This window comes from Salmo salar, chromosome ssa20 (assembly GCF_905237065.1).
Source record: "Salmo salar chromosome ssa20, Ssal_v3.1, whole genome shotgun sequence".
NCBI classification, from domain to species: domain Eukaryota; kingdom Metazoa; phylum Chordata; class Actinopteri; order Salmoniformes; family Salmonidae; genus Salmo; species Salmo salar.
In genome coordinates, this window is record NC_059461.1 from 38,283,348 (window position 1) to 38,306,809 (window position 23,462).

General features: G+C 50.3%; 1 protein-coding gene across 4 annotated transcripts in view; it reads right to left on the reverse strand.

Annotated features, from left to right (window-relative positions):
• Positions 1-23,462, reverse strand: part of LOC106580556 (dedicator of cytokinesis protein 8) — a 120,705-nt gene that overhangs the window by 33,924 nt on the left and 63,319 nt on the right. For all 4 annotated transcript variants that reach the window (XM_045703289.1, XM_045703288.1, XM_045703287.1 and 1 more), the window contains 4 exons: positions 3,834-3,983; positions 1,125-1,205; positions 831-990; positions 472-605 (listed from right to left, as the gene is read on the reverse strand). In XM_045703289.1, coding sequence (XP_045559245.1) covers positions 472-605; positions 831-990; positions 1,125-1,205; positions 3,834-3,983 — 525 coding nt within the window. The remainder of the gene's footprint in view (positions 1-471; positions 606-830; positions 991-1,124; positions 1,206-3,833; positions 3,984-23,462) is intronic.

Below are 23,462 nucleotides of genomic sequence, written 5' to 3' on the forward strand. Positions count from 1 at the left end.
GTCCAGTTTAGTCAAATGAACATGTATTTGTGTTCATGTGTACAAGATACAGTATTATGTCTCTGAACACCTCAGAATTAAACATTGTGAATTTGTAGTGTTGCACAGCAGACTTCTTTCCTCTTTTCCATCAACTTCATAGGAAGGTATTGAGCAGTGCAACTCTAAGTGTTGTTATGAGACCAACTCTTGGGCTGAATCCACAGTTGCTAGTAGGATGGAAAAATGCACCCTTGCAGTGTGATGGCAAGTAAGGAGAATGTATGGTATGTCTATATGATACCTGGCCAGGTCTTATCTGGTGTCTGCTCTGTGGATTATGTGTGGAATGAAAGAATGCCTTATCTCGAGGTGATACCCACAAGGTCAAGCATTCTCTGTCTAAGACATTCTCTGAGCTTAGAGATGCTTAGGTCGCTGGATCGATGTTTATATTGTACAGCGTGTTGTTTTCTCTGCATGTGTTCAGACCTGCTTGCAGAAGGTGCTGATGGTGATGGTCGCAGGTTTGAAGGCAGACATGTTACACTGGTCTTCCATGGTACCGAACCTCTCCGAGTTCCTCCTGGGCAACTGACCTCTCTTTTCCAGACTGCTGGATTTACCTGGATAGGGGAGGAGAGGTCAGTCAAGTCAGGTACAGAAAAGTAAAGTAAGATTAAACAAGCCTTGGGCTCAGGCAGTACACGTTTCGCTAACCAGCTTATCACGCACACACACACACACACACACACACACACACACACACACACACACACACACACACACACACACACACACACACACACACACACACACACACACACACACACACACACACACACACACACCGTTGATGCTGTCAGAGTCGGTGGTGTCTCGGTCCAGTGTGGCTGTGCTGATGACGTTCATGATGTTGACTGTAGCCCAGGCAAAGGGCATGCGGTAGCGACCAAGTCTCTGACAGAACATCTCAGACTGATTACGTAGCTTCTCCAGCTTCTCCTTGTTCTGACCCAGGGAACCACACAGAACCACAATTACAACCTATAGCTGTGTGTGTGTGTGTGTGTGTGTGTGTGTGTGTGTGTGTGTGTGTGTGTGTGTGTGTGTGTGTGTGTGTGTGTGTCCTCATGGCACTCTACCTTTGCTGAGTCAGTCTCCTTCATGACCATGTATGGTTCCGCACAGTCACTGATCTCTCCCTGCTGCAGCACCTTCTCTATCTGAAACACAGCCAGGACACAGAGGTACATCACTCTGAAACACAGCCAGGACACAGAGGTACATCACTCTGAAACACAGCCAGGACACAGAGGTACATCACTCTGAAACACAGCCAAGACACAGAGGTACATCACTCTGAAACACAGCCAGGACACAGAGGTACATCACTCTGAAACACAGCCAGGACACAGAGGTACATCACTGAAACACAGCCAAGACACAGAGGTACATCACTCTGAAACACAGCCAGGACACAGAGGTACATCACTCTGAAACACAGCCAGGACACAGAGGTGCATCACTCTGAAACACAGCCAGGACACAGAGGTGCATCACTCTGAAACACAGCCAGGACACAGAGGTGCATCACTCTGAAACACAGCCAGGACACAGAGGTGCATCACTGTGAAACACAGCCAGGACACAGAGGTGCATCACTGTGAAACACAGCCAGGACACAGAGGTGCATCACTCTGAAACACAGCCAGGACACAGAGGTGCATCACTCTGAAACACAGCCAGGACACAGAGGTGCATCACTCTGAAACACAGCCAGGACACAGAGGTACATCACTCTGAATCACAGCCAGGACACAGAGGTACATCACTCTGAAACACAGCCAGGACACAGAGGTACATCACTCTGAAACACAGCCAGGACACAGAGGTGCATCACTCTGAAACACAGCCAGGACACAGAGGTGCATCACTCTGAAACACAGCCAGGACACAGAGGTACATCACTCTGAAACACAGCCAGGACACAGAGGTACATCACTCTGAATCACAGCCAGGACACAGAGGTACATCACTCTGAAACACAGCCAGGACACAGAGGTACATCACTGTGAATCACAGCCAGGACACAGAGGTACATCACTCTGAAACACAGCCAGGACACAGAGGTACATCACTCTGAAACACAGCCAGGACACAGAGGTACATCACTCTGAATCACAGCCAGGACACAGAGGTACATCACTCTGAAACACAGCCAGGACACAGAGGTACATCACTGTGAAACACAGCCAGGACACAGAGGTACATCACTGTGAAACACAGCCAGGACACAGAGGTACATCACTGTGAAACACAGCCAGGACACAGAGGTACATCACTCTGAAACACAGCCAGGACACAGAGGTACATCACTGTGAAACACAGCCAGGACACAGAGGTACATCACTCTGAAACACAGCCAGGACACAGAGGTGCATCACTCTGAAACACAGCCAGGACACAGAGGTGCATCACTCTGAAACACAGCCAGGACACAGAGGTGCATCACTCTGAAACACAGCCAGGACACAGAGGTGCATCACTCTGAAACACAGCCAGGACACAGAGGTGCATCACTCTGAAACACAGCCAGGACACAGAGGTGCATCACTCTGAAACACAGCCAGGACACAGAGGTACATCACTCTGAAACACAGCCAGGACACAGAGGTACATCACTGTGAAACACAGCCAGGACACAGAGGTACATCACTCTGAAACACAGCCAGGACACAGAGGTACATCACTGTGAAACACAGCCAGGACACAGAGGTACATCACTCTGAAACACAGCCAGGACACAGAGGTGCATCACTCTGAAACACAGCCAGGACACAGAGGTACATCACTGTGAAACACAGCCAGGACACAGAGGTACATCACTCTGAAACACAGCCAGGACACAGAGGTACATCACTGTGAAACACAGCCAGGACACAGAGGTACATCACTCTGAAACACAGCCAGGACACAGAGGTACATCACTCTGAAACACAGCCAGGACACAGAGGTACATCACTCTGAATCACAGCCAGGACACAGAGGTACATCACTGTGAAACACAGCCAGGACACAGAGGTACATCACTGTGAAACACAGCCAGGACACAGAGGTACATCACTCTGAAACACAGCCAGGACACAGAGGTACATCACTGAAACACAGCCAGGACAGAGGTACATCAGTGTCCAGTTAATACTGTACACAGCGATCTACGTAGAGTTGCCTACTGTATGCTATATTAACCCACAGATTGATAAGGGCACCATATGTAATATGTGTGAGGAGGTAGACAAGTCAGGGCTGTGGGTTCAATTCCAGCTGGGGCCAACCATATGAAAATGTATGCAGGCAGTGCAGTACTGTTAAGTCACTTTGGATAAAAGCCTCTATTAAAATTGCATATATTTAGTTCTATAGTGTTTACTGTAATTACCAGCAACTGTAGATACTGTAGGTGCCCTACAGACGCGTGTATCACCTGAACGAGCATGTACTGTAGATACTGTAGGTAGATGAGATGGGTATCTTACCTTGATGACCAGGTAGATGTCTGGGGAGGGGTATGTGATGGAGAAGATGGCTGGGTATCTTACCTTGATGACCAGGTAGATGTCTGGGGAGGGGTATGTGATGGAGAAGATGGCTGGGTATCTTACCTTGATGACCAGGTAGATGTCTGGGGAGGGGTATGTGATGGAGAAGATGGCTGGGTATCTTACCTTGATGACCAGGTAGATGTCTGGGGAGGGGTATGTGATGGAGAAGATGGCTGGGTATCTTACCTTGATGACCAGGTAGATGTCTGGGGAGGGGTATGTGATGGAGAAGATGGCTGGGTATCTTACCTTGATGACCAGGTAGATGTCTGGGGAGGGGTAGGTGATGGAGAAGATGGCTGCTCGGGAGAGGGTGGAGTGGTCCGTCTGTGGCGTGTGGGGTTTCAGGAACCCTTTAAACTGGTCTGAGTTCAGATCACAGTAGAAGTTCTCGGATATCTGAGGAAGTCAAACAGAGAGGGTCAGCGTTAGAGTTCACCTCAGTGGTGGATTACATGAGTGTCCATTCATCTCATGGTAGATAATATGGCTGTTGAGGCACCAACTGGAAAGAAATTGACAGAAATAGTGGAGAGACTACCTGAACTTGTCCAATAAGAAAAGCTAATTTACAATTTCCGCTGCAAAACATTTCGCTATGGTGTGCCCTAATGAACTAATTCCAGAATAGGAATTAGTATAGGGACACAGGCCTTTTTCCTCATCCGATGTTCCAGCTGGTTTGTGTCTGACAGGCTTCTGACCTGTGTTATATTAGAGACTGGTCGCCATACAGAGTACTGTTGAACCCATTCCCTCACCCAGCTGAGAGCTCTACTCTTAATCACCACCACACAGACAATAGTCTGGCCCTAATGTACTACCACACAGACAGTAGCCTGGCACTACTGTAATACCACACAGACAGTAGTCTGGCCCTACTGTACTACCACACAGACAGTAGTCTGGCCCTACTGTACTACCACACAGACAGTAGTCTGGCCCTACTGTACTACCACACAGACAGTACTCTGGCCCTACTGTACTACCACACAGACAGTAGTCTGGCCCTAATGTACTACCACACAGACAGTAGTCTGGCCCTAATGTACTACCACACAGACAGTAGTCTGGCCCTACTGTACTACCACACAGACAGTAGTCTGGCCCTACTGTACTACCACACAGACAGTAGTCTGGCCCTACTACTGTACTACCACACAGACAGTAGTCTGGCCCTACTACTGTACTACCACACAGACAGTAGTCTGGCCCTACTGTACTACCACACAGACAGTAGTCTGGCCCTACTGTAATACCACACAGACAGTAGTCTGGCCCTACTAGTGTACTACCACACAGACAGTAGTCTGGCCCTACTGTACTACCACACAGACAGTAGTCTGGCCCTACTGTACTACCACACAGACAGTAGTCTGGCCCTACTGTACTACCACACAGACAGTAGTCTGGCCCTACTGTACTACCACACAGACAGTAGTCTGGCCCTACTGTACTACCACACAAACATTAGTCTGGCCCTACTGTAATACCACACAGACAGTAGTCTGGCCCTACTGGACTACTACACAGACAGTAGTCTGGCCCTACTGTACTACCACACAGACAGTACTCTGGCCCTACTGTACTACCACACAGACAGTACTCTGGCCCTACTGTACTACCACACAGACAGTACTCTGGCCCTACTGTACTACCACACAGACAGTACTCTGGCCCTACTGTACTACCACACAGACAGTAGTATGGCTCTAATGTACTACCACACAGACAGTAGTCTGGCCCTACTACTGTACTACCACACAGACAGTAGTCTGGCCCTACTGTACTACCACACAGACAGTACTCTGGCCCTACTGTACTACCACACAGACAGTAGTCTGGCCCTACTGTACTACCACACAGACAGTAGTCTGGCCCTACTGTACTACCACACAGACAGTAGTCTGGCCCTACTGCACTACCACACAGACAGTAGTCTGGCCCTACTACTGTACTACCACACAGACAGTAGTCTGGCCCTACTGTACTACCACACAGACAGTACTCTGGCCCTACTGTACTACCACACAGACAGTACTCTGGCCCTACTGTAATACCACACAGACAGTAGTCTGGCCCTACTGTACTACCACACAGACAGTAGTCTGGCCCTACTGCACTACCACACAGACAGTAGTCTGGCCCTACTACTGTACTACCACACAGACAGTAGTCTGGCCCTACTGTACTACCACACAGACAGTAGTCTGGCCCTAATGTACTACCACACAGACAGTAGTCTGGCCCTACTGTAATACCACACAGACAGTAGTCTGGCCCTACTGTACTACCACACAGACAGTAGTCTGGCCCTACTGTACTACCACACAGACAGTAGTCTGGCCCTACTGCACTACCACACAGACAGTAGTCTGGCCCTACTGTACTACCACACAGACAGTAGTCTGGCCCTACTGTACTTCCACACAGACAGTAGTCTGGCCCTACTACTGTACTACCACACAGACAGTAGTCTGGCCCTACTGTACTACCACACAGACAGTAGTCTGGCCCTACTACTGTACTACCACACAGACAGTAGTCTGGCCCTACTGTACTACCACACAGACAGTAGTCTGGCCCTACTGTACTACCACACAGACAGTACTCTGGCCCTACTGTACTACCACACAGACAGTAGTCTGGCCCTACTGTAATACCACACAGACAGTAGTCTGGCCCTACTGTACTACCACACAGACAGTAGTCTGGCCCTACTGTACTACCACACAGACAGTAGTCTGGCCCTACTGCACTACCACACAGACAGTAGTCTGGCCCTACTACTGTACTACCACACAGACAGTAGTCTGGCCCTACTGTAATACCACACAGACAGTAGTCTGGCCCTACTGCACTACCACACAGACAGTAGTCTGGCCCTACTACTGTACTACCACACAGAGAGTAGTCTGGCCCTACTGTACTACCACACAGACAGTACTCTGGCCCTACTGTACTACCACACAGACAGTACTCTGGCCCTACTGTAATACCACACAGACAGTAGTCTGGCCCTACTGTACTACCACACAGACAGTAGTCTGGCCCTACTGCACTACCACACAGACAGTAGTCTGGCCCTACTACTGTACTACCACACAGACAGTAGTCTGGCCCTACTGTACTACCACACAGACAGTAGTCTGGCCCTACTGTACTACCACACAGACAGTAGTCTGGCCCTACTGCACTACCACACAGACAGTAGTCTGGCCCTACTGCACTACCACACAGACAGTAGTCTGGCCCTACTGTACTACCACACAGACAGTACTCTGGCCCTACTGTACTACCACACAGAAAGTAGTCTGGCCCTAATGTACTACCACACAGAAAGTAGTCTGGCCCTACTGTACTACCACACAGACAGTAGTCTGGCCCTACTGTACTACCACACAAACAGTAGTCTGACCCTACTACTGTACTACCACACAGACAGTAGTCTGGCCCTACTACTGTACTACCACACAGACAGTAGTCTGGCCCTACTGTACTACCACACAGACAGTAGTCTGGCCCTACTACTGTACTACCACACAGACAGTAATCTGGCCCTACTACTGTACTACCACACAGACAGTAGTCTGGCCCTACTACTGTACTACCACACAGACAGTACTCTGGCCCTACTGTACTACCACACAGACAGTACTCTGGCCCTACTGTAATACCACACAGACAGTAGTCTGGCCCTACTGTACTACCACACAGACAGTAGTCTGGCCCTACTGCACTACCACACAGACAGTAGTCTGGCCCTACTACTGTACTACCACACAGACAGTAGTCTGGCCCTACTGTACTACCAGACAGACAGTAGTCTGGCCCTAATGTACTACCACACAGACAGTAGTCTGGCCCTACTGTACTACCACACCGACAGTAGTCTGGCCCTAATGTACTACCACACAGACAGTACTCTGGCCCTACTGTACTACCACACAGACAGTAGTCTTGCCCTACTGTACTACCACACAGACAGTAGTCTGGCCCTACTACTGTACTACCACACAGACAGTAGTCTGGCCATACTACTGTACTACCACACAGACAGTAGTCTGGCCCTACTGTACTACCACACAGACAGTAGTCTGGCCCTACTGTAATACCACACAGACAGTAGTCTGGCCCTACTGTACTACCACACAGACAGTAGTCTGGCCCTACTGTACTACCACACAGACAGTAGTCTGGCCCTACTGTACTACCACACAGACAGTAGTCTGGCCCTACTGTACTACCACACAGACAGTAGTCTGGCCCTACTGCACTACCACACAGACAGTAGTCTGGCCCTACTACTGTACTACCACACAGACAGTAGTCTGGCCCTACTGTACTACCACACAGACAGTAGTCTGGCCCTACTGCACTACCACACAGACAGTAGTCTGGCCCTACTACTGTACTACCACACAGACAGTAGTCTGGCCCTACTGTACTACCACACAGACAGTACTCTGGCACTACTGTACTACCACACAGACAGTACTCTGGCCCTACTGTAATACCACACAGACAGTAGTCTGGCCCTACTGTACTACCACACAGACAGTAGTCTGGCCCTACTGTACTACCACACAGACAGTAGTCTGGCCCTACTGTACTACCACACAGACAGTAGTCTGGCCCTACTGCACTACCACACAGACAGTAGTCTGGCCCTACTACTGTACTACCACACAGACAGTAGTCTGGCCCTACTGTACTACCACACAGACAGTAGTCTGGCCCTACTGTACTACCACACAGACAGTAGTCTGGCCCTACTGCACTACCAAACAGACAGTAGTCTGGCCCTACTGCACTACCACACAGACAGTAGTCTGGCCCTACTGTACTACCACACAGACAGTACTCTGGCCCTACTGTACTACCACACAGAAAGTAGTCTGGCCCTAATGTACTACCACACAGAAAGTAGTCTGGCCCTACTGTACTACCACACAGACAGTAGTCTGGCCCTACTGTACTACCACACAGACAGTAGTCTGGCCCTACTGCACTACCACACAAACAGTAGTCTGACCCTACTACTGTACTACCACACAGACAGTAGTCTGGCCCTACTACTGTACTACCACACAGACAGTAGTCTGGCCCTACTGCACTACCACACAGACAGTAGTCTGGCCCTACTACTGTACTACCACACAGACAGTAGTCTGGCCCTACTACTGTACTACCACACAGACAGTAGTCTGGCCCTACTACTGTACTACCACACAGACAGTACTCTGGCCCTACTGTACTACCACACAGACAGTACTCTGGCCCTACTGTAATACCACACAGACAGTAGTCTGGCCCTACTGTACTACCACACAGACAGTAGTCTGGCCCTACTGCACTACCACACAGACAGTAGTCTGGCCCTACTACTGTACTACCACACAGACAGTAGTCTGGCCCTACTGTACTACCACACAGACAGTAGTCTGGCCCTAATGTACTACCACACAGACAGTAGTCTGGCCCTACTGTACTACCACACCGACAGTAGTCTGGCCCTACTGTACTACCACACAGACAGTACTCTGGCCCTACTGTACTACATCACAGACAGTAGTCTTGCCCTACTGTACTACCACACAGACAGTAGTCTGGCCCTACTACTGTACTACCACACAGACAGTAGTCTGGCCATACTACTGTACTACCACACAGACAGTAGTCTGGCCATACTACTGTACTACCACACAGACAGTAGTCTGGCCCTACTGTAATACCACACAGACAGTAGTCTGGCCCTACTGTACTACCACACAGACAGTAGTCTGGCCCTACTGTACTACCACACAGACAGTAGTCTGGCCCTACTGTACTACCACACAGACAGTACTCTGGCCCTACTGTACTACCACACAGACAGTAGTCTGGCCCTACTGTACTACCACACAGACAGTAGTCTGGCCCTAATGTACTACCACACAGACAGTAGTCTGGCCCTAATGTACTACCACACAGACATTAGTCTGGTCCTACCGTAATACCACACAGACAGTAGTCTGGCCCTACCGTACTACCACACAGACAGTAGTCTGGCCCTACCGTACTACCACACAGACAGTAGTCTGGCCCTAATGTACTACAACACAGACAGTAGTCTGGCCCTACTGTAATACCACACAGACAGTAGTCTGGCCCTACTGTACTACCACACAGACAGTAGTCTGGCCCTACTGTACTACCACACAGACAGTAGTCTGGCCCTACTGTACTACCACACAGACAGTACTCTGGCCCTACTGTACTACCACACAGACAGTACTCTGGCCCTACTGTAATACCACACAGACAGTAGTCTGGCCCTACTGTACTACCACACAGACAGTAGTCTGGCCCTACTGCACTACCACACAGACAGTAGTCTGGCCCTACTACTGTACTTCCACACAGACAGTAGTCTGGCCCTACTGTACTACCACACAGACAGTAGTCTGGCCCTAATGTACTACCACACAGACAGTAGTCTGGCCCTACTGTAATACCACACAGACAGTAGTCTGGCCCTACTGTACTACCACACAGACAGTAGTCTGGCCCTACTGTACTACCACACAGACAGTAGTCTGGCCCTACTGCACTACCACACAGACAGTAGTCTGGCCCTACTGTACTACCACACAGACAGTAGTCTGGCCCTACTGTACTACCACACAGACAGTAGTCTGGCCCTACTACTGTACTACCACACAGACAGTAGTCTGGCCCTACTGTACTACCACACAGACAGTAGTCTGGCCCTACTACTGTACTACCACACAGACAGTAGTCTGGCCCTACTGTACTACCACACAGACAGTAGTCTGGCCCTACTGTACTACCACACAGACAGTACTCTGGCCCTACTGTACTACCACACAGACAGTACTCTGGCCCTACTGTAATACCACACAGACAGTAGTCTGGCCCTACTGTACTACCACACAGACAGTAGTCTGGCCCTACTGTACTACCACACAGACAGTAGTCTGGCCCTACTGCACTACCACACAGACAGTAGTCTGGCCCTACTACTGTACTACCACACAGACAGTAGTCTGGCCCTACTGTAATACCACACAGACAGTAGTCTGGCCCTACTGCACTACCACACAGACAGTAGTCTGGCCCTACTACTGTACTACCACACAGACAGTAGTCTGGCCCTACTGTACTACCACACAGACAGTACTCTGGCCCTACTGTACTACCACACAGACAGTACTCTGGCCCTACTGTAATACCACACAGACAGTAGTCTGGCCCTACTGTACTACCACACAGACAGTAGTCTGGCCCTACTGCACTACCACACAGACAGTAGTCTGGCCCTACTACTGTACTACCACACAGACAGTAGTCTGGCCCTACTGTACTACCACACAGACAGTAGTCTGGCCCTACTGTACTACCACACAGACAGTAGTCTGGCCCTACTGCACTACCACACAGACAGTAGTCTGGCCCTACTGCACTACCACACAGACAGTAGTCTGGCCCTACTGTACTACCACACAGACAGTACTCTGGCCCTACTGTACTACCACACAGAAAGTAGTCTGGCCCTAATGTACTACCACACAGAAAGTAGTCTGGCCCTACTGTACTACCACACAGACAGTAGTCTGGCCCTACTGTACTACCACACAGACAGTAGTCTGGCCCTACTGTACTACCACACAAACAGTAGTCTGACCCTACTACTGTACTACCACACAGACAGTAGTCTGGCCCTACTGTACTACCACACAGACAGTAGTCTGGCCCTACTACTGTACTACCACACAGACAGTAGTCTGGCCCTACTACTGTACTACCACACAGACAGCAATCTGGCCCTACTACTGTACTACCACACAGACAGTAGTCTGGCCCTACTACTGTACTACCACACAGACAGTACTCTGGCCCTACTGTACTACCACACAGACAGTACTCTGGCCCTACTGTAATACCACACAGACAGTAGTCTGGCCCTACTGTACTACCACACAGACAGTAGTCTGGCCCTACTACTGTACTACCACACAGACAGTAGTCTGGCCCTACTGTACTACCACACAGACAGTAGTCTGGCCCTACTGTACTACCACACAGACAGTACTCTGGCCCTACTGTACTACCACACAGACAGTACTCTGGCCCTACTGTAATACCACACAGACAGTAGTCTGGCCCTACTGTACTACCACACAGACAGTAGTCTGGCCCTACTGTACTACCACACAGACAGTAGTCTGGCCCTACTGCACTACCACACAGACAGTAGTCTGGCCCTACTACTGTACTACCACACAGACAGTAGTCTGGCCCTACTGTAATACCACACAGACAGTAGTCTGGCCCTACTGCACTACCACACAGACAGTAGTCTGGCCCTACTACTGTACTACCACACAGACAGTAGTCTGGCCCTACTGTACTACCACACAGACAGTACTCTGGCCCTACTGTACTACCACACAGACAGTACTCTGGCCCTACTGTAATACCACACAGACAGTAGTCTGGCCCTACTGTACTACCACACAGACAGTAGTCTGGCCCTACTGCACTACCACACAGACAGTAGTCTGGCCCTACTACTGTACTACCACACAGACAGTAGTCTGGCCCTACTGTACTACCACACAGACAGTAGTCTGGCCCTACTGTACTACCACACAGACAGTAGTCTGGCCCTACTGCACTACCACACAGACAGTAGTCTGGCCCTACTGCACTACCACACAGACAGTAGTCTGGCCCTACTGTACTACCACACAGACAGTACTCTGGCCCTACTGTACTACCACACAGAAAGTAGTCTGGCCCTAATGTACTACCACACAGAAAGTAGTCTGGCCCTACTGTACTACCACACAGACAGTAGTCTGGCCCTACTGTACTACCACACAGACAGTAGTCTGGCCCTACTGTACTACCACACAAACAGTAGTCTGACCCTACTACTGTACTACCACACAGACAGTAGTCTGGCCCTACTACTGTACTACCACACAGACAGTAGTCGGGCCCTACTGTACTACCACACAGACAGTAGTCTGGCCCTACTACTGTACTACCACACAGACAGTAATCTGGCCCTACTACTGTACTACCACACAGACAGTAGTCTGGCCCTACTACTGTACTACCACACAGACAGTACTCTGGCCCTACTGTACTACCACACAGACAGTACTCTGGCCCTACTGTAATACCACACAGACAGTAGTCTGGCCCTACTGTACTACCACACAGACAGTAGTCTGGCCCTACTGCACTACCACACAGACAGTAGTCTGGCCCTACTACTGTACTACCACACAGACAGTAGTCTGGCCCTACTGTACTACCAGACAGACAGTAGTCTGGCCCTAATGTACTACCACACAGACAGTAGTCTGGCCCTACTGTACTACCACACCGACAGTAGTCTGGCCCTAATGTACTACCACACAGACAGTACTCTGGCCCTACTGTACTACCACACAGACAGTAGTCTTGCCCTACTGTACTACCACACAGACAGTAGTCTGGCCCTACTACTGTACTACCACACAGACAGTAGTCTGGCCATACTACTGTACTACCACACAGACAGTAGTCTGGCCCTACTGTACTACCACACAGACAGTAGTCTGGCCCTACTGTAATACCACACAGACAGTAGTCTGGCCCTACTGTACTACCACACAGACAGTAGTCTTGCCCTACTGTACTACCACACAGACAGTAGTCTGGCCCTACTGTACTACCACACAGACAGTAGTCTGGCCCTACTGTACTACCACACAGACAGTAGTCTGGCCCTACTGCACTACCACACAGACAGTATTCTGGCCCTACTACTGTACTACCACACAGACAGTAGTCTGGCCCTACTGTACTACCACACAGACAGTAGTCTGGCCCTACTGCACTACCACACAGACAGTAGTCTGGCCCTACTACTGTACTACCACACAGACAGTAGTCTGGCCCTACTGTACTACCACACAGACAGTACTCTGGCCCTACTGTACTACCACACAGACAGTACTCTGGCCCTACTGTAATACCACACAGACAGTAGTCTGGCCCTACTGTACTACCACACAGAGAGTAGTCTGGCCCTACTACTGTACTACCACACAGACAGTAGTCTGGCCCTACTACTGTACTACCACACAGACAGTAGTCTGGCCCTACTGCACTACCAAACAGACAGTAGTCTGGCCCTACTGCACTACCACACAGACAGTAGTATGGCCCTACTGTACTACCACACAGACAGTACTCTGGCCCTACTGTACTACCACACAGAAAGTAGTCTGGCCCTAATGTACTACCACACAGAAAGTAGTCTGGCCCTACTGTACTACCACACAGACAGTAGTCTGGCCCTACTGTACTACCACACAGACAGTAGTCTGGCCCTACTGCACTACCACACAAACAGTAGTCTGACCCTACTACTGTACTACCACACAGACAGTAGTCTGGCCCTACTACTGTACTACCACACAGACAGTAGTCTGGCCCTACTGCACTACCACACAGACAGTAGTCTGGCCCTACTACTGTACTACCACACAGACAGTAGTCTGGCCCTACTACTGTACTACCACACAGACAGTAGTCTGGCCCTACTACTGTACTACCACACAGACAGTACTCTGGCCCTACTGTACTACCACACAGACAGTACTCTGGCCCTACTGTAATACCACACAGACAGTAGTCTGGCCCTACTGTACTACCACACAGACAGTAGTCTGGCCCTACTGTACTACCACACAGACAGTAGTCTGGCCCTACTGCACTACCACACAGACAGTAGTCTGGCCCTACTACTGTACTACCACACAGACAGTAGTCTGGCCCTACTGTACTACCACACAGACAGTAGTCTGGCCCTAATGTACTACCACACAGACAGTAGTCTGGCCCTACTGTACTACCACACCGACAGTAGTCTGGCCCTACTGTACTACCACACAGACAGTACTCTGGCCCTACTGTACTACCACACAGACAGTAGTCTTGCCCTACTGTACTACCACACAGACAGTAGTCTGGCCCTACTACTGTACTACCACACAGACAGTAGTCTGGCCATACTACTGTACTACCACACAGACAGTAGTCTGGCCCTACTGTACTACCACACAGACAGTAGTCTGGCCCTACTGTAATACCACACAGACAGTAGTCTGGCCCTACTGTACTACCACACAGACAGTAGTCTGGCCCTACTGTACTACCACACAGACAGTAGTCTGGCCCTACTGTACTACCACACAGACAGTACTCTGGCCCTACTGTACTACCACACAGACAGTAGTCTGGCCCTACTGTACTACCACACAGACAGTAGTCTGGCCCTAATGTACTACCCCACAGACAGTAGTCTGGCCCTAATGTACTACCACACAGACATTAGTCTGGTCCTACCGTAATACCACACAGACAGTAGTCTGGCCCTACCGTACTACCACACAGACAGTAGTCTGGCCCTACCGTACTACCACACAGACAGTAGTCTGGCCCTAATGTACTACAACACAGACAGTAGTCTGGCCCTACTGTAATACCACACAGACAGTAGTCTGGCCCTACTGTACTACCACACAGACAGTAGTCTGGCCCTACTGTACTACCACACAGACAGTAGTCTGGCCCTACTGTACTACCACACAGACAGTAGTCTGGCCCTACTACTGTACTACCACACAGACAGTAGTCTGGCCCTACTGTACTACCACACAGACAGTAGTCTGGCCCTACTGTAATACCACACAGACAGTAGTCTGGCCCTACTCCTGTACTACCACACAGACAGTAGTCTGGCCCTACTGTACTACCACACAGACAGTAGTCTGGCCCTACTGTACTACATAACAGACAGTAGTCTGGCCCTACTGTACTACCACACAAACAGTAGTCTGGCCCTACTGTACTACCACACAGACAGTAGTCTGGCCCTACTGTAATACCACACAGACAGTACTCTGGCCCTACTGTACTACCACACAGACAGTAGTCTGGCCCTACTACTGTACTACCACACAGACAGTAGTCTGGCCCTACTGTACTACCACACAGACAGTAGTCTGGCCCTAATGTACTACCACACAGACAGTAGTCTGGCCCTACTGTAATACCACACAGACAGTAGTCTGGCCCTACTGTACTACCACACAGACAGTAGTCTGGCCCTACTGTACTACCACACAGACAGTAGTCTGGCCCTACTGTACTACCACACAGACAGTAGTCTGGCCCTACTGTAATACCACACAGACAGTAGTCTGGCCCTACTAGTGTACTACCACACAGACAGTAGTCTGGCCCTACTGTACTACCACACAGACAGTAGTCTGGCCCTACTGTACTACCACACAGACAGTAGTCTGGCCCTACTGTACTACCACACAGACAGTAGTCTGGCCTTACTGTACTACCACACAGACAGTAGTCTGGCCCTACTGTACTACCACACAAACATTAGTCTGGCCCTACTGTAATACCACACAGACAGTAGTCTGGCCCTACTGGACTACTACACAGACAGTAGTCTGGCCCTACTGTACTACCACACAGACAGTACTCTGGCCCTACTGTACTACCACACAGACAGTACTCTGGCCCTACTGTACTACCACACAGACAGTACTCTGGCCCTACTGTACTACCACACAGACAGTACTCTGGCCCTACTGTACTACCACACAGACAGTAGTATGGCTCTAATGTACTACCACACAGACAGTAGTCTGGCCCTACTACTGTACTACCACACAGACAGTAGTCTGGCCCTACTGTACTACCACACAGACAGTACTCTGGCCCTACTGTACTACCACACAGACAGTAGTCTGGCCCTACTGTACTACCACACAGACAGTAGTCTGGCCCTACTGTACTACCACACAGACAGTAGTCTGGCCCTACTGCACTACCACACAGACAGTAGTCTGGCCCTACTACTGTACTACCACACAGACAGTAGTCTGGCCCTACTGTACTACCACACAGACAGTACTCTGGCCCTACTGTACTACCACACAGACAGTACTCTGGCCCTACTGTAATACCACACAGACAGTAGTCTGGCCCTACTGTACTACCACACAGACAGTAGTCTGGCCCTACTGCACTACCACACAGACAGTAGTCTGGCCCTACTACTGTACTACCACACAGACAGTAGTCTGGCCCTACTGTACTACCACACAGACAGTAGTCTGGCCCTAATGTACTACCACACAGACAGTAGTCTGGCCCTACTGTAATACCACACAGACAGTAGTCTGGCCCTACTGTACTACCACACAGACAGTAGTCTGGCCCTACTGTACTACCACACAGACAGTAGTCTGGCCCTACTGCACTACCACACAGACAGTAGTCTGGCCCTACTGTACTACCACACAGACAGTAGTCTGGCCCTACTGTACTACCACACAGACAGTAGTCTGGCCCTACTACTGTACTACCACACAGACAGTAGTCTGGCCCTACTGTACTACCACACAGACAGTAGTCTGGCCCTACTACTGTACTACCACACAGACAGTAGTCTGGCCCTACTGTACTACCACACAGACAGTAGTCTGGCCCTACTGTACTACCACACAGACAGTACTCTGGCCCTACTGTACTACCACACAGACAGTACTCTGGCCCTACTGTAATACCACACAGACAGTAGTCTGGCCCTACTGTACTACCACACAGACAGTAGTCTGGCCCTACTGTACTACCACACAGACAGTAGTCTGGCCCTACTGCACTACCACACAGACAGTAGTCTGGCCCTACTACTGTACTACCACACAGACAGTAGTCTGGCCCTACTGTAATACCACACAGACAGTAGTCTGGCCCTACTGCACTACCACACAGACAGTAGTCTGGCCCTACTACTGTACTACCACACAGACAGTAGTCTGGCCCTACTGTACTACCACACAGACAGTACTCTGGCCCTACTGTACTACCACACAGACAGTACTCTGGCCCTACTGTAATACCACACAGACAGTAGTCTGGCCCTACTGTACTACCACACAGACAGTAGTCTGGCCCTACTGCACTACCACACAGACAGTAGTCTGGCCCTACTACTGTACTACCACACAGACAGTAGTCTGGCCCTACTGTACTACCACACAGACAGTAGTCTGGCCCTACTGTACTACCACACAGACAGTAGTCTGGCCCTACTGCACTACCACACAGACAGTAGTCTGGCCCTACTGCACTACCACACAGACAGTAGTCTGGCCCTACTGTACTACCACACAGACAGTACTCTGGCCCTACTGTACTACCACACAGAAAGTAGTCTGGCCCTAATGTACTACCACACAGAAAGTAGTCTGGCCCTACTGTACTACCACACAGACAGTAGTCTGGCCCTACTGTACTACCACACAGACAGTAGTCTGGCCCTACTGTACTACCACACAAACAGTAGTCTGACCCTACTACTGTACTACCACACAGACAGTAGTCTGGCCCTACTACTGTACTACCACACAGACAGTAGTCTGGCCCTACTGTACTACCACACAGACAGTAGTCTGGCCCTACTACTGTACTACCACACAGACAGTAATCTGGCCCTACTACTGTACTACCACACAGACAGTAGTCTGGCCCTACTACTGTACTACCAAACAGACAGTACTCTGGCCCTACTGTACTACCACACAGACAGTACTCTGGCCCTACTGTAATACCACACAGACAGTAGTCTGGCCCTACTGTACTACCACACAGACAGTAGTCTGGCCCTACTGTACTACCACACAGACAGTAGTCTGGCCCTACTGCACTACCACACAGACAGTAGTCTGGCCCTACTACTGTACTACCACACAGACAGTAGTCTGGCCCTACTGTACTACCAGACAGACAGTAGTCTGGCCCTAATGTACTACCACACAGACAGTAGTCTGGCCCTACTGTACTACCACACCGACAGTAGTCTGGCCCTAATGTACTACCACACAGACAGTACTCTGGCCCTACTGTACTACCACACAGACAGTAGTCTTGCCCTACTGTACTACCACACAGACAGTAGTCTGGCCCTACTACTGTACTACCACACAGACAGTAGTCTGGCCATACTACTGTACTACCACACAGACAGTAGTCTGGCCCTACTGTACTACCACACAGACAGTAGTCTGGCCCTACTGTAATACCACACAGACAGTAGTCTGGCCCTACTGTACTACCACACAGACAGTAGTCTGGCCCTACTGTACTACCACACAGACAGTAGTCTGGCCCTACTGTACTACCACACAGACAGTAGTCTGGCCCTACTGTACTACCACACAGACAGTAGTCTGGCCCTACTGCACTACCACACAGACAGTAGTCTGGCCCTACTGTACTACCACACAGACAGTACTCTGGCCCTACTGTACTACCACACAGAAAGTAGTCTGGCCCTAATGTACTACCACACAGAAAGTAGTCTGGCCCTACTGTACTACCACACAGACAGTAGTCTGGCCCTACTGTACTACCACACAGACAGTAGTCTGGCCCTACTGCACTACCACACAAACAGTAGTCTGACCCTACTACTGTACTACCACACAGACAGTAGTCTGGCCCTACTACTGTACTACCACACAGACAGTAGTCTGGCCCTACTGCACTACCACACAGACAGTAGTCTGGCCCTACTACTGTACTACCACACAGACAGAACTCTGGCCCTACTGTACTACCACACAGACAGTAGTCTGGCCCTAATGTACTACCACACAGACAGTAGTCTGGCCCTACTGTACTACCACACAGACAGTAGTCTGGCCCTACTGTACTACCACACAAACAGTAGTCTGGCACTACTGTAATACCACACAGACAGTAGTCTGGCCCGACTACTGTACCACCACACAGACAGTAGTCTGGCCCTACTGTACTACCACACAGACAGTAGTCTGGCCCTACTGTACTACCACACAGACAGTAGTCTGGCCCTACTGTACTACCACACAGACAGTACTCTGGCCCTACTGTACTACCACACAGACAGTAGTCTGGCCCTACTGCACTACCACACAGACAGTAGTCTGGCCCTACTACTGTACTACCACACAGACAGTAGTCTGGCCCTACTGTACTACCACACAGACAGTAGTCTGGCCCTACTGTAATACCACACAGACAGTAGTCTGGCCCTACTGTACTACCACACAGACAGTAGTCTGGCCCTACTGTACTACCACACAGACAGTAGTCTGGCCCTACTGCACTACCACACAGACAGTAGTCTGGCCCTACTGCACTACCACACAGACAGTAGTCTGGCCCTACTGTACTACCACACAGACAGTACTCTGGCCCTAATGTACTACCACACAGACAGTAGTCTGGCCCTACTGTACTACCACACAAACAGTAGTCTGGCACTACTGTAATACCACACAGACAGTAGTCTGGCCCTTCTACTGTACTACCACACAGACAGTAGTCTGGCCCTACTGTACTAACACACAGACAGTAGTCTGGCCCTACTGTACTACCACACAGACAGTAGTCTGGCCCTACTGCACTACCACACAGACAGTAGTCTGGCCCAACTACTGTACTACCACACAGACAGTAGTCTGGCCCTACTACTGTACTACCACACAGACAGTACTCTGGCCCTACTGTACTACCACACAGACAGTACTCTGGCCCTACTGTAATACCACACAGACAGTAGTCTGGCCCTACTGTACTACCACACAGACAGTAGTCTGGCGCTACTGTACTACCACACAGACAGTAGTCTGGCCCTACTGCACTACCACACAGACAGTAGTCTGGCCCTACTACTGTACTACCACACAGACAGTAGTCTGGTCCTACTGTACTACCACACAGACAGTAGTCTGGCCCTAATGTACTACCACACAGACAGTAGTCTGGCCCTACTGTAATACCACACAGACAGTAGTCTGGCCCTACTGCACTACCACACAGACAGTAGTCTGGCCCTACTGTACTACCACACCGACAGTAGTCTGGCCCTACTGTACTACCACACAGACAGTACTCTGGCCCTACTGTACTACCACACAGACAGTAGTCTGGCCCTACTACTGTACTACCACACAGACAGTAGTCTGGCCCTACTACTGTACTAACACAGACAGTAGTCTGGCCCTACTGTACTACCACACAGACAGTAGTCTGGCCCTACTGTAATACCACACAGACAGTAGTCTGGCCCTACTGTACTACCACACAGACAGTAGTCTGGCCCTACTGTACTACCACACAGACAGTAGTCTGGCCCTACTGTACTACCACACAGACAGTAGTCTGGCCCTACTGTACTACCACACAGACAGTAGTCTGGCCCTAATGTACTACCACACAGACAGTAGTCTGGTCCTACTGTAATACCACACAGACAGTAGTCTGGCCCTACCGTACTACCACACAGACAGTAGTCTGGCCCTACCGTACTACCACACAGACAGTAGTCTGGCCCTAATGTACTACAACACAGACAGTAGTCTGGCCCTACTGTAATACCACACAGACAGTAGTCTGGCCCTACTGCACTACCACACAGACAGTAGTCTGGCCCTACTACTGTACTACCACACAGACAGTAGTCTGGCCCTACTGCACTACCACACAGACAGTAGTCTGGCCCTACTACTGTACTACCACACAGACAGTAGTCTGGCCCTACTGTACTACCACACAGACAGTGCTCTGGCCCTACTGTACTACCACACAGACAGTACTCTGGCCCTACTGTAATACCACACAGACAGTAGTCTGGCCCTACTGTACTACCACACAGACAGTAGTCTGGCCCTACTGCACTACCACACAGACAGTAGTCTGGCCCTACTACTGTACTACCACACAGACAGTAGTCTGGCCCTACTGTACTACCACACAGACAGTAGTCTGGCCCTAATGTACTACCACACAGACAGTAGTCTGGCCCTACTGTAATACCACACAGACAGTAGTCTGGCCCTACTGTACTACCACACAGACAGTAGTCTGGCCCTACTGTACTACCACACAGACAGTAGTCTGGCCCTACTGCACTACCACACAGACAGTAGTCTGGCCCTACTGTACTACCACACAGACAGTAGTCTGGCCCTACTGTACTACCACACAGACAGTAGTCTGGCCCTACTACTGTACTACCACACAGACAGTAGTCTGGCCCTACTGTACTACCACACAGACAGTAGTCTGGCCCTACTACTGTACTACCACACAGACAGTAGTCTGGCCCTACTGTACTACCACACAGACAGTAGTCTGGCCCTACTGTACTACCACACAGACAGTACTCTGGCCCTACTGTACTACCACACAGACAGTACTCTGGCCCTACTGTAATACCACACAGACAGTAGTCTGGCCCTACTGTACTACCACACAGACAGTAGTCTGGCCCTACTGTACTACCACACAGACAGTAGTCTGGCCCTACTGCACTACCACACAGACAGTAGTCTGGCCCTACTACTGTACTACCACACAGACAGTAGTCTGGCCCTACTGTAATACCACACAGACAGTAGTCTGGCCCTACTGCACTACCACACAGACATTAGTCTGGCCCTACTACTGTACTACCACACAGACAGTAGTCTGGCCCTACTGTACTACCACACAGACAGTACTCTGGCCCTACTGTACTACCACACAGACAGTACTCTTGCCCTACTGTAATACCACACAGACAGTAGTCTGGCCCTACTGTACTACCACACAGACAGTAGTCTGGCCCTACTGCACTACCACACAGACAGTAGTCTGGCCCTACTACTGTACTACCACACAGACAGTAGTCTGGCCCTACTGTACTACCACACAGACAGTAGTCTGGCCCTACTGTACTACCACACAGACAGTAGTCTGGCCCTACTGCACTACCACACAGACAGTAGTCTGGCCCTACTGCACTACCACACAGACAGTAGTCTGGCCCTACTGTACTACCACACAGACAGTACTCTGGCCCTACTGTACTACCACACAGAAAGTAGTCTGGCCCTAATGTACTACCACACAGAAAGTAGTCTGGCCCTACTGTACTACCACACAGACAGTAGTCTGGCCCTACTGTACTACCACACAGACAGTAGTCTGGCCCTACTGTACTACCACACAAACAGTAGTCTGACCCTACTACTGTACTACCACACAGACAGTAGTCTGGCCCTACTACTGTACTACCACACAGACAGTAGTCTGGCCCTACTGTACTACCACACAGACAGTAGTCTGGCCCTACTACTGTACTACCACACAGACAGTAATCTGGCCCTACTACTGTACTACCACACAGACAGTAGTCTGGCCCTACTACTGTACTACCACACAGACAGTACTCTGGCCCTACTGTACTACCACACAGACAGTACTCTGGCCCTACTGTAATACCACACAGACAGTAGTCTGGCCCTACTGTACTACCACACAGACAGTAGTCTGGCCCTACTGTACTACCACACAGACAGTAGTCTGGCCCTACTGCACTACCACACAGACAGTAGTCTGGCCCTACTACTGTACTACCACACAGACAGTAGTCTGGCCCTACTGTACTACCAGACAGACAGTAGTCTGGCCCTAATGTACTACCACACAGACAGTAGTCTGGCCCTACTGTACTACCACACCGACAGTAGTCTGGCCCTAATGTACTACCACACAGACAGTACTCTGGCCCTACTGTACTACCACACAGACAGTAGTCTTGCCCTACTGTACTACCACACAGACAGTAGTCTGGCCCTACTACTGTACTACCACACAGACAGTAGTCTGGCCATACTACTGTACTACCACACAGACAGTAGTCTGGCCCTACTGTACTACCACACAGACAGTAGTCTGGCCCTACTGTAATACCACACA